This window comes from Papaver somniferum, chromosome 7 (assembly GCF_003573695.1).
Source record: "Papaver somniferum cultivar HN1 chromosome 7, ASM357369v1, whole genome shotgun sequence".
Taxonomy (NCBI): Eukaryota; Viridiplantae; Streptophyta; class Magnoliopsida; order Ranunculales; family Papaveraceae; genus Papaver; species Papaver somniferum.
The window spans coordinates 265654841-265668094 of NC_039364.1; the positions used below are offsets into that span (position 1 = coordinate 265654841).

Sequence of the window (13254 nt, forward strand, 5' to 3'; positions counted from 1 at the left end):
GGTGATTTTTACGCAGCTTGCTTTTGACGAGCATGTCGTCCACGTAGACTTCTAAGGTTCCTCCAATCCATGGTTTGAAGATAGCATCGACCATCCTTTGGTATGTTGCCCCTGCGTTTCGGAGCCCGAAAGGCATTCTGGTATAGCAATAAAGGCCATGTGGTGTATAGAATGCTGTGTGTTGCTGATATTCTTCTGCCAGGGCTACTTGGTTGTAACCAGAGTATCCGTCCATAAACGACAGCTCCTCGTACCCTTCAACTGCTTCAACCAGTTGGTCTATGCTCGGCAGGGGATAGCTGTCCTTTGGACACGCCTTGTTGAGATTAGTAAAATCGATGCATATTCTAACCCCTCCATTTTTCTTAGGAACAATGACCATGTTGGATATCCAGGTAGGATACTTGACTTCCTTGATAAATCCTGCGTCTAGTAATTTCCGAAGTTCTGTTTCTACCGCCTCATGATATTCTGGAGCCACTTTTCGTATTTTCTGTCTGAACGGGGGTGTGCCCTGTTTGATGCGTAGTTCATGTTGGATTACTTTTGGGTCGATCCCTGGCATATCTCCTAACTTCCAGGCGAACACATCCGCATATTCCTTAAGTAATTTGGTTAAGGAATGTTCTCTCCCTTCGCCCATGATGGTCCCGATTTTGACCCTCTTCGGGTCTTCTTCCGTTCCTATGTTGATTTCCTTAGTGGGTTCCACGGGTGTGAACATAGGCCTTGGGTTTCCGAGGACTTGGGCGCTCTTTAATTGCTATTTGGCGTGTTTCTGCTCTTTGTTGATGGTTGAGGTACTTGTTTCCGAGCCTCGGACATTACCCTCTTTCGTCAAGCCTTTTCATGTGGTTTCCTTAAGGAATAGTTCTACGGCTTTCTCTTGCGTGGTTTCTTGATTTCTTACTCTTCGGATTTTTCGCTGTTCTTCTTGCTCGTTGTTGATATGATCCTGAGTGGCCTGGCATTCTCGTGTAGCGATTCGATCTCCCTTGATCTCCATAATTCCCTCAGGTGTTGGAAATCTGAGGTACTGGTGGTATGTTGCCGCAACTCCTTTGAGCTTGTGTACCCATTGTCGTCCAATAATGGCGTTGTAGGGGGAAGGGGTATCCACCACACTGAATCGGGTATCCAGTTTCATGGGCCCTGCGTTAACCTGTAACACAATGTCTCCCAAGGTCTTCGTGGCCGCTCCATTGAATCCGTAGATGGTGTGATAAGAGGTCATCAACTGTTCATCATGGAGCTTCATCCGCTTGAATGCGTCATAGAATAGGACATTCACATAGCTTCCCCCGTCTATGAGGATCTTTTTGAGGTTACATCCCGCTATTGGTAATGTCAGGACCAAGGGATCGTTATGGTCTTCCATATCTTCTTCGATATCCTCGGCATCGAAGATGACAGGTAATTCCATCCATTTTTCATGTTCGTCCACTGTTATCCCATCGACCTTATATAACTCGCAGTGATCTTCGAATTGCTTCCGTAACCTTTTTCCAATCTGTGCTGTGAGCGAGGGTCCTGTGGCTTCGGAACACGAGATGGTGTTGATTGTTCGGTTTTCTTCCGGAAGTTGGACTGGTTTGGTTCGTTTGGATCTGTCCTCGGTAACCTCCTTCCGTATGTAATGTTTGAGTTCTCCCGCATCAATTAATTTTTGGATCATTATTTTAAGGTTCTTGCATTTTTCGGTCTGGTGTCCGTTGAAACAGTGATACTCACAGTAATCTTTAGACTTTTCGGATCTTGGGGGCTGCTTTCCCTTAGACCATGGCCATTCTAAGTTTTCCCTCCCTTTGATCTCCCGCAGGATACGAGCATAGCTAGCGTTGAGTTTCGTGTAAACTTGGTCTTCGAATTTTCGGACGCTTGTTCTTCGTTCATCCCTTTGTTCCTTTCTATCTTCGTGAGGTCTCTCATCTGAGGAACCCCTTTTGGCCCCATTGGTTTGTTCTGCTGAATTGGTGCGGTGAGACCTCTGCGGATATGCCCTCGGGTTTTCCCGTTGAATTTCTTCAAGTCGAGCGTGCTTCTCGATAATTATTCGGAGATCGCCTTCTGTCTTGGGCACGCTCCCGTGAATTTCAACAAATAGGGGACTCATTCGGTCCAAGCCCCACTTATAGCAATTGATGCTTACCACTGGGTCCACGCTTCCTATGGCTTGGCAGATCCTATGCCATCTGTTTGTGTATTCCCTCGTGGTCTCCTTGTAGCCGATTGCTAGTGAAAAAAGCTTATCCATCCCAGTGTTTACAGTCTTGTTGTACATGTATGTTCTTAAGAATTTCTCTGCCAGTTGGTCGTATGAGTGTATGGAGTTTGGTGGAAGATTATCAAACCATGATAACGCCGATCCCTTCAAACTTGACGGGAAGTATCTACAGAGTACGGCGTCGTTCTGTCCCCATCTCGCTAGGACGCGGTTGTAGTACCGAACATGTGCAGCAGGGTCGCTGGACCCATCATAGCATTCGAACGTCGGGACAGGGCATTTCAGGGGAATAGGGGTGTTGGCAAAGCGATGCGTCAGGGGCGTGGAGTTAGCTTCTCTCATAACCTCTTCTAACCTTCCCCCTCCTTGTTTATTTTTCAATTGCCTGATCTCTGCCATCATCTCATCTCGCAGTTCCTCCATTGCGCGTTGGTGTTCTAAATTCTTCAGATCATTTCCGTTTGACTCTCCATCGTCATAATCCGGGTCGGATACGCTATGTCTCCTTGTCGCGTCTTCATTGGTCGCTAGGACGAATCTGCAGTCTTGGTTTGGCTCTGGTGCTTTGGAGCTTGCTTCATCAAGTTGTTGGTTGGTCTTTGTGCTTAGAGCAATCCGCTCCTTTAAATCTTGATTTTCTCTGGCCAAAAGTGCTACAGCTTCTGCGTAAACCTGTTGGTTCCTTCTCAGTTCCTCGAGCTCAGCCATTAGTTGGTGTGATTGGTTGGACCCCTGATTGGGAGTCCCCGCATGTGCCGCTACAGCCGTGGCGCCGCCCTCCTCCATGGTCTGTACTAAAGGTGGCAGGGGTTCAACTTCTGTTGCTGGTGTTTCCAAATTGGGTTGAGCGCCCCTCTGCGGTGCCCGAGCCGCCGGTATGGTTTGATTCTGGTTATTTGTTAGCGGCATTCCAAAGGTTAGCAGATGCGCGGGTTGGAATGTTCTGGATTCATCCACCCTTTCCCTTGGTTGGTTAAGTTGACTCATGGCGAAGGTATTGCTAGCCTCCGCAGCCTTCGGGACTACCGCGGCTTCCCCGTATTTTATCGTTGCTGCTCTGAGAGCCGCCATTGCAACAGAATTAGCGTTCATGGGTGAAGTGATTTCGGTGGTATCCTGCCTTCGGTTGGTCATTTTAGTTTTATCTCCTTTCTGCTTGCTTCGGGTGATGATCGGGGTTGTCCGGGGTGTTTCTTTTGACAAAGCTTTGGATTTTCCTGCTTCCTGCGTCTTCTCCATCACGTGCCTTTTTGTTGACGAAATCTAGCGTAAACTCGCCTTCTTTACTCACAACACGTCCTCTCTGTATAAATTTATTCAAACAGAAACGGGAATATCAGCGTGAAGCGGGTTAGTTGTCGAAATACAATTTTTCAAAAGCGGGTTTATTAAAGGCGATCTTTAAACTATGAAAATTATAAATCCGACGGATTAAGACAATAACCCATGCTTGGAACACTAACTCTTATCGAAGGCAAAAGGTGGGTTTTTGAATATAATACTGTTGACGAATGATCTATACAGTCAGAGCTGATAAAATCGGAGCAATCGTATGCCAAATTAGAATGAAATCACAGGACAAGATAAACCTTTTACCGGGACGAGTCCCTGTTTCTAGCGCCAAATTGTGGACACACGAACCACGCGGGGTCCGAATGCCCACAATCAATTGTTAAGGTCTAAAGAGATTACGATGATGATTCCCTGATGTGGATTCATTGGCTCAAAACCCACGGGTTTATCATGGCCTCCTCCAACTTCCCCGTGCGTAGCGATTATGCATGGGGTACAAATATAAAAGGAAAACAACATATATAAGCAAATGCATGCGGAACTAAATGAATGTAAAGTGCTGAAATGTAAATAAGACCAAGGTTTACGTGGTTCAGCACTAAGGCCTACATCCACGGGGTTTGTTGTTCTACTATATTATTCACGGTTACACGAATAGTTGAATGACTTGGGGTTTACATATTTCTCTCCACTATGGGATTCCTTACCTTTGCTATTCTCTCTCTCTCTCTCTCTCTCCTGATGTTTTTTCCTCCCCTTCCCCCTTTGTGGAGATTGGGTATTTATAAGGTAGGAATGTGGGACCCATCTCTGAAGACCGTTGGAACCTTATCTTCTAGTGTCTTGTGTCCATCACGCAGAGGTCTGCGTTTCCCCCTCGATCCCGCGGAAGCATCTTCGCTCGTTCCATAGGTCGGTCGACACGTGCACTGCTCAGAGTGTTTAATGCGGGTGGTTGAGGGGTCTGCTCGTGTCAGACAAGTGTCTTCTGCCCCTGTCAGTCCGTGTCAGCTGACTTTCTCTCCACCGTTGATCTTAGCTCCTCTTCTGGGGATGAGATAAAGCAACTCCTAGGGGTTTATTTGGTGCTTCGCGACGCATCGTGTTTTGATGTCTTAGCTTGCATGCTTTCCACGTGCCTTTCTGTATACACGTGTCCGATAGTGAGATATATGTGTACACAGAACAAATATATTAGTACCAAACCCATGCTTATATACAGCTTGACAATGGGTTTCTTCGCCTTTACTAATGTCGCCAAGAACCAAACAAGCTTTGAGTAAGAAAGGGAATGTGTATTTATCAAGTGAGGGTCGTCCATTTCTGTGCATTTGGTTATAAAGAATGAATGAATTTTGTGGATTACAAGTTGAAGAATAAGCTCGTATCATAGTGTTGTAAATGAAAGTTGATTTTGTTTTGGATTTGATCGAATATTAAGCGTGCGTAATGGAGAGTAGACGGGTTAGAAATTGCGAAGAATGTGATGAGTTTTGGAAGGTGAATTTCTTGGTGTTGGAATCCACTGATTATAATGCGAGCATGAAGTTTTTTAGCTTCTTGCATTTTTTTTTAAAATCTAATGCGGTTAATTTAGCCGACATTTTGCATCATCAATGTGATTGGTCTGGAGTCTGGACAATTTGACTAGTCAATTTAACAATTTGACTAGTCAAAGTTGATCCTGGTGTAAATGTGTTGGTGTTGCCGCCCAATGGGGTAAAGCTACTGCCTCCACCATTTTTCATCGTACAGATAAAATTAATATTTAGTACTTGCGTACAGTTAGCTAAAGAATTAAGGTAATTTCCTGCCTAGAGCTGTACATGGGTTAGTGGTTCGGGTTTCACCTAAAACCACCTACCAACCCCTAATATTTCGATTTTACAATTTAAAATCGAAGCCGCCCGATTTATTTTCGGTTCGGGTTTAAACCAGCTCACCACGAGTTAGTCGATTTTGATTTTAAACCCGTGTTAACCTGGTTCACTTATAATGCCTATATTTCAGCATTTTCTGCTAGTTTTTCAATTGTAATATCATCGTTATTTGAACTAGTTATTTATATTCAATGATGTTTCATACACCTATACACATGTTTTAAAGTTGAAACATATAATTTTTTAAGTTCTTAACTAATTCAACAATCCAAATCACGACCATAAGTCTTCATAATTCTATACTAACAACAATACTTCTAATAAAAACAAGTTAAACAATAATACTATCAGTTTTTACGAGCGGGTTCAGTCGGTTTTAGCATCAAACCATAAATCGATTTATCTTCTTCTTTTATGGTATAGATAGATGTTATGGATCGAGCAAGAAAGAGGAGAGATAAACGCGGAAGCATAAAAGATGACATTGATAATAATCTTGGTGTATATTTCACATTAATTCTTCAAGATATTTATACAATCACACAAGACTTGATTCTCAAGACAATTCCTAATATAAGTCTCACGACTTAATTGCATATCTCCTAAATATAAACTCTCGTATATTATTTCCTAATACCCCCCTCAAGATGGAGCATGTAGATCACGAATGGCCATCTTGAATAAAAGAAATTTAAACTAAGCTTTCCCTAACATTTGTGAAAAGTTTTAGGACATTTCGGTCTCAATCGTAATTTTTGGACATTGCAGTCTCAATGGAAGTTTAAGGACATTCCGGTCCCCTTCATAATTTTTGGACATCGCGGTCCCCTTCGTGACATTCCCCATGATCTGTTGGATCACAAACATATCGTATTCCTTGCTATGCATTAATAATCTTCATAATGTTTCCTTCGCACAACCTTGTTGGCGTCTCTTCTGTTTCTTCTTCTTTTCTCGTTGTTAAATAAAATCCAGACCTTGTCGATCTCCTACATCTGCAGCGAACTATTAAATCAAGCCATCTTCACAGCGTCCCATTCTTCACTATCTCTCTGTCTCATTACTGCCATCGATCATTATCACACTTTTTTTTCGAAACCACCATAAACTCAAGCCTATCCTCTATGTTCTAGATCCGCCCAAATCTCTTTGTGTTATTCTCAACTTCAAGAATACATCTTGACCCAACTCTTCTTACTTGCCCAGTAGACCCATGATTCACCGTCAAAATATGCCACATACCATCAGCATTCGATCACTAACACACAACAACATAAGAGTCGAGCTTCTCCTCTTCTCATCAAAACCAAACGCAACTTCGGTTATCACCATGACTTTGCGTAAATTCTTTTTTTTTTAATCTTCTTTTTCTTATTGGAATTTTGCAAAACTCTTTATCAAAACATCTGACTTCTCTTCCTCTCCTCTCTCCCTCTCACCTTGCTCTGATACCATGTTAAGGATCGAGCAAAAGAGAGGAGAGATAAACGCGGAAGCATAAAAGATTACATTGATAATAATCTTGGTGTATCTTTCTCATTAATTCTTCAAGATATTTATACAATCCCACAAGACTTGATTCTCAAGACAATTCCTAATATAACTCTCACGACTTAATTGTATATCTCCTAAATATAAACTCTCATATATTATTTCATAATAATAGATAAACCGATCTACCTATATCGAGTTTTTTTTTATTATTCATAACCACATACCTTCCCGCTACGGGCAGGTTCGATTTAAAAACCCACGTTTTCATCGAGTGTGGGCGGGTTCGATTTGATAGGACGGTTCTTGTGCAGCTTTATTCCCGCCTAATGGGGTAGAATTACTGCCTCCACCTTTTTTGATCTTACAGATAAATTTAGGTCTTTAGGTTTTGCAGGTCGAACCATTTTGATTTAAGCTTCTTTAATTAGATCCATTTTCCTACCACATCATGTCATCTATAAAGTTTCTTTTAAAGGTTTTTCTAAACTTTTCAAAAAGATATTATTAAAGGAAAAAATGTTATATACAAACGGCCTTCCTTTTGAACATGTCTTCTGATTTCTTTTAGTTTTCACTGATGGAAGAGTATCTTGCGGGGTCGTAACACTATTAAGGATTTTCAGAGATGTATATTGGCATTGGCGAGAAAATTAGTTTCCAAAGTGACTGTTCGGTTGAAAACTTTCTTTTCAATTAGTTCTATTATTTCTGATGGTCATTGACAATGCTCCCAAGTTAAAAGTAGTTCCAGATACGTCTGGCCTTCCCTGAACCTCCCTTTTTGTCATGTTTATCTACCCTTTTAGTTGATTAATTTTTTTTTAACATTATTGTTGTTGTCTCTTATAGCGCGTTTGGAAACATATCTGCTTCTCCAAAAATATAAGTCAGAAGCAATGCTATTTTGCTTCACAAAAAGCTAATTTTTCTGCTTTTAAAAGTCATTCTCAAAAATAATTACCAAACTAACTTCTGACATTTCGACTTTCAAAAATTGAAAAGTAATTTTTGATTGTACATCCAAACATCCTATTAGCTCCAATTTTTCGTAATAAGTTAGCTTGGTAGCTGGATAAATCAAGTGACGTTATTGTCAGTAAAGCTTATTTTATTTTTTTGAGGTTATTGTTAGTGAAACTTATGTTGGGTGTAAACGGTAAAAAAAATGAATAAAGCCAGTAAAAATAAAAGATATCGTTACTGCCAAAATTGTTTGGATGAAAGATTTTGTCTTACAACCTTGGTGCGGTTGAGAACACCTTCGGCTAGTCTCATTTTCTTTTTCTTCTTCTTCGTTCATTTGGTGGTGCGGTTGAGAATGGTTGATAATTAACACCTTGAATGCCATGAGATTGTGATAGCCCAACTTCCTTCCACTAACATTCTATTAAGTTTTCTGGATGACAATATCGCCCTTGAGGATACGTTATCAAGTATCAACTCGTACATATATGATGGCGAGAAAGTAATTTTACGGAAAGAAACTTCTATAATTGGGCGGGCCAAAAAAGGAAAATTCAAGTTTATCATAAAGCCTAGCTTCATAGACTTTCAATCATAATAGATTCGCGTAAGTGAATTGCTATTTTGGTAAGAGAGGTGATCATGGTTTACAAGATTAAGAAGAGATTAAAAACTGTTGTGAATGACATTAAATTTAGTTTACCTAACAAAAAATTTCATGTGAAAAAAAGGAAGAGACACGATGGAAGTAACACCAACAGTGATGAACATGGAATCATCAGGGAGGGTAAGAAGAAGAAGAAGAACAATGACAATTCAGTAAATATTGGTAGTAGCATCAGCAGCAGCTGTACCAAAAGTGAGGAAGAGAAAAGTAATAGAGAGGGTGAGAAGAAGATGAAGAAGACAGACGAGGACAAGCGTCGTGGTGTTGAGTCAGAAGTTATTGTTGGCAGTACAGCAGGAGTATCTTCGATTACGATGGAATACTCGCTGAGGTATTGAGCTGGCTCCCGATGAAATCACTGATGCGTTTCAAGTGTGTGAGCAAGCATTGGAGATTGTCAATTTGCCAATATCAAGTTTTGATTGACTTACACTTTGCTCGTTCAAAGAAAAATTCTCCAGACCTCTTTATTGTTATTCCGCGCCATACCCAGGATGATTTATTTCAAATAAGAAGAATGCGGCGTCATTCAGGATTCAAGAGTGAATTTATGTATGGGTGTGTGAGAGAGCATAAGTATCAAAAATCCATCCGGTTAGGAAACTTGTTTCAAAGTGCCAATATTATTTTACTGAGATTTTAAAACCTGTCAATGGTTTGATCTGTTTCGTTAACCGTTGTTACGCTGCTGTCTGCATATTGAATCCAAGCACTAGAGAAGAAACACCATGGATAGCTTCGTCGCTTTTTACAAATAAAAGGTATAATTTCGAGGAAGAGTATGAGAGGGGAAAATGGATGCCAACTTATTTCTTTGGGTTTGATCCTATCACCAAAAGACACAAAGTCTTATGCACTCGGAGGGTGCGTACACTGGTGGACCTATCTAAGCCTGTAGGTCTACTTAACGGCATAGAGCAGACAGACATCTGTGAGGTGCTGACCGTTGGAGAAAAACGTTGGAGAAGATTCAAAGCCAAGGTGCCGTCTTCCTGTCATGTAGAAACTTCTGTTTATGCAAATGGTATTATCTACTGGGGTGATGAGACGTTGGGCATTCCTGATTTCTTGAATTCATTTGATGTTGGAGGTGAGAAATTTAAAGTAACAAGTGTTCCTAAAGAAATCAGAGAGAAATGTAGGAATCCGGAAATGCGTTATGATGATATGTTCAGTGGTTTAATAGAAGTGGGTGGGAAGATAGCTTTATCACAACAATGGGGTGGTAATGTTGTGAAACTATGGATATGTAGTGATGATGCTTCTATACATAGCTATAGCAGTTGGACTGAAATGACTTTGGAATTACCTTTTCAGTGGGGCAAAAGTATATCAGCTTTTTTCCATGGTGTTGCGGGAGCAGACCGGATTATTATTGAATCTAACCCAAGTCTTTGCCGAGCAGATATAAAAGAAGCCTCTCTATATTCTTATGATTTGGAAAAGAAAACGTCGACAGCACAGGTTGATAGTGGTGTGGTTTCCAAATTGGTTTCCGATTGCTTATATTCAAAATTAGAATCGGTTTCCTTGTTTTCATCTTTTGCGGAAAGTCTTTGGCCTGTTCGAAAGCATCGAATCAGACACAACCAAGATGTGAGTAATTTTCTAATTATCTAACTTTTTGTTCCTTGCATTATGTAAATAAAGAGTAATGTCTGCAGTTAATGACATGCAACGTGGATAAAGGCCTATTGTAGTCAAATGGAGTTTCTAGTTTAATGCAATTGACATGCTTCATTCTACAGGTTGAAGAGGCTCGCTTGCGGCTAAATCTGGATGTTACTGCTGCACCAGATTCTCCCCCTGCACCTGCGCCAATTTTTCTTATTTTTTTTGATCGATAAGTTAAAATTTACTGAAAGAGAGCCACAGTACATGAAAAATGAGCCAAGGCTCACTCGACCAAAAGAAAAAAAACGGAGGCCAGAAAAACCACCTGGGACCAAAACCACAACAACCAACGGCAACGACTGCCTACGACCAAATAACACATACAACACATACAAAACAATCAATCCACGCATCCATCAGAAAGAATACAAAGATCCCTAAGGATGTTGAAATATGACCTCATCCAAGCTGATAACGAATTGCTCCATGGAAATACCTTTGAACACCCCCCTATTATGTAGCCAATATGCCACCGTCAACTTCACAGCTTCAACAATACCCATCACCTCCTTACTGATATCTTGGAAGAGAGCCAATTGAATCATTTAAAGACATGATACATTGTTTTCTTTTCTATACAAGTCTATGACCAAGATTTACGTTGCCAAAACTATGTGTAATTTATTTCCAGTGTTTGCATGAAAGTATCATGAAAGATATAGCGTTTCACAAATACACTAGACCGACCTCTATTCAGGCCCAAGCTATGCCGGTTGCTCTTCATGGAAGGGATCTTTTAGGTTATGCAGAGCTTGGGAGTGGGAAAATTGCTGCTTTTGCAATTCCAATGATCCAGGTTTTCATTTTCTTAGCTTTCCAACACCATTGCTTTTTTTGAATTTTCTTTTTATTGTATTATATTTATACACCTATTTTATTTCAACGCTGCAGCATTGCTTAGCCCAGCGTTCTGTTCGGCGAGGTAATGGACGTCCTATTGCGTTAGTGTTGGCACCTACCGGAGAACATGCCCGACTAATAGGAAAAGAGGTGATCACTGACTATTTACCACAAGATTAGAAATGTTTTCGCCACGGTCTCTTCCTCTTCTGTGTATTACACAATAAGATTTGTTGTGTCGTAGATAATGTTGCCAGGCAGCCTATGAAATATCCTCATTATTTGTGGCCTTCACTTGAGATGGAAGGGCATTATTCTTGGGATGGAATTAATTTTTCTGGAATTTCATTTTGCACGTTGTAAAGAACCATACAATTTTCCCTCTATGTAGACTTTGCTATAATGTTTCTTGTTTCGTTTCAACTGGTCTCAATATTGTTTGGCACTTTCTTGTCTCTTTAGGTAGTCGGTCGAGTTCACCAAACTTCGGTCAACTTGACTATTTGTTGCTTTCTGATTGTTGAATATTTTCCCAGGTTAAGGCCTTCAGTAGATCCGTGGAGTCCTTCAGAACTGCTACTGCTGTGGGTGGAACAAATATGGCAGAGCAGGTAATTTGTTATAGTTTAAAAATTCGTGTCATATGGTCCGGCATCATTTTGAATTTCAATGGAAAAAGAAACTTGCTGCAGCTTTATCACATCGGTGTTCCTTATCTTCCATTTGCTTAACTGTTTATACCATGACAGGTGTTTGAGTTGCGGGCAGGAGTAAGTATTGTGGTTGCCACCGCTGGAAGCTTGATTGACCATTTACAACAAGGAAACACCCGCCTCTCTAGGATCTCATTCGTTGTTTTGGATGAGGCCGACAGAATGTTGGACATGGGGTTTGAGCAGCAGATTAGAAAGGTATATATATATATATATATTCGTACTCGAATCCCTTCTGGTTGCGATGTGTCTAACAACTTCAGTGTTGAAGCATATGCGTGCTTGCGCTAGTGTATAATAGTTCTTGGTTATTTATTGGCTTTCAGGTGATGCGAAATCTTCCCGTAAAGCACCAAACTTTGTTGTTCAGTGCAACAATGTCAGTAGGAATTGAAACCCTTGCACCGGTAGAGATTTGGTTACTGCACTTGTGATCATAGAACCGGGTATTTGTTTTTTTTTTTTTACTTTTCAGAAAGACATCGTTGTGCTAATGACCTAGTGTGTCACAGGAGTACCTTACTGACCCAGTGCAAGTAAAGGTTGGAAGAGTGAGAAGTAAAAGAGAACTTTAAGTTTTCAAAAGACGATCAAATATCTCAAATGCTGCAGAAGTTTCCAAGAGCGAGAAGAAAAAGAAGCTTGGACAGCCAAATGGAGGAACGAAGTATACTTAGTTAGATAGGTAAGTTACTTAGTTGCGTGTACTTGTTTCAGACAATGGAGGTACTTATGTCTTTTCTCTTATTTACTTGCTTAAACTGTCAGTGCGTTATCATCATGGATTCAAATTTTTGTACATCCCGTTTTAAGAGTTCACATTTTCATTTGTCCTACGTTTAACGTGACTGATCCAGATATCTGCACTTCTTTTTCGTGGTTTGATTTCACTAGAACAATGTATACTGAAATAAGAATTTGCTTGATATTAGATAAGTACTATAATTTTAATTTCATTTCGAAAAGTCTACAGTGGTATGCTGCTCTGAGTACTAATGAGCTAGAGGCCACTACCAGTGGGGCAGTCCCAAGTTGGGTACTATAGTGGTGTTATAGGGGCCAACATTGTTGAATCTTTATATCTGAAGGGCGGGATGTGGGCACTGGTCAGTGTGCCAGTGACATGTCCAAGTGAGCCGTCGAGGTACATTTGAAGTTTAAAATCCAAAACGGACACAGCAGAAAAAAATATTCCCACATCGGTTAAGGCTGTAAACAGTATGAAATGTTAGCTCTTATAAAAGAGGAGTTCAAAGGAACGAAGAAGACTAAAAGGGTCAGTTGGCTGAATATGCCACTTACCCTCAGATTGGTAAGTGTTGTATGGCTATCAAGACATATTTTGGAAATCACGAATGCCACAAAGAATCAAATTGTTTGTTTGGAAATGTTTGAATGATGTTGTACCAATTAACAAAATTCTTTCTTATTTCCGGAATCTTCAAAAAAGAAAATTTTTAGAGTTGAAAATAATGATGTGAACTGTGAATGATTCAAACTGGGATT

General features: G+C 40.5%; 1 protein-coding gene across 1 annotated transcript; it reads left to right on the plus strand.

Annotated features, from left to right (window-relative positions):
- Nucleotides 1-10844: 10844 nt before the first annotated feature.
- Nucleotides 10845-12793, plus strand: LOC113296531 (ATP-dependent RNA helicase RhlE-like). The gene is made up of 6 exons (XM_026544836.1): nt 10845-10991; nt 11087-11185; nt 11572-11646; nt 11785-11946; nt 12075-12166; nt 12517-12793. The coding sequence occupies exons 1-6, from the start codon at nt 10845-10847 to the stop codon at nt 12791-12793; spliced, it is 852 nt and encodes a 283-aa protein (XP_026400621.1).
- Nucleotides 12794-13254: the final 461 nt, after the last annotated feature.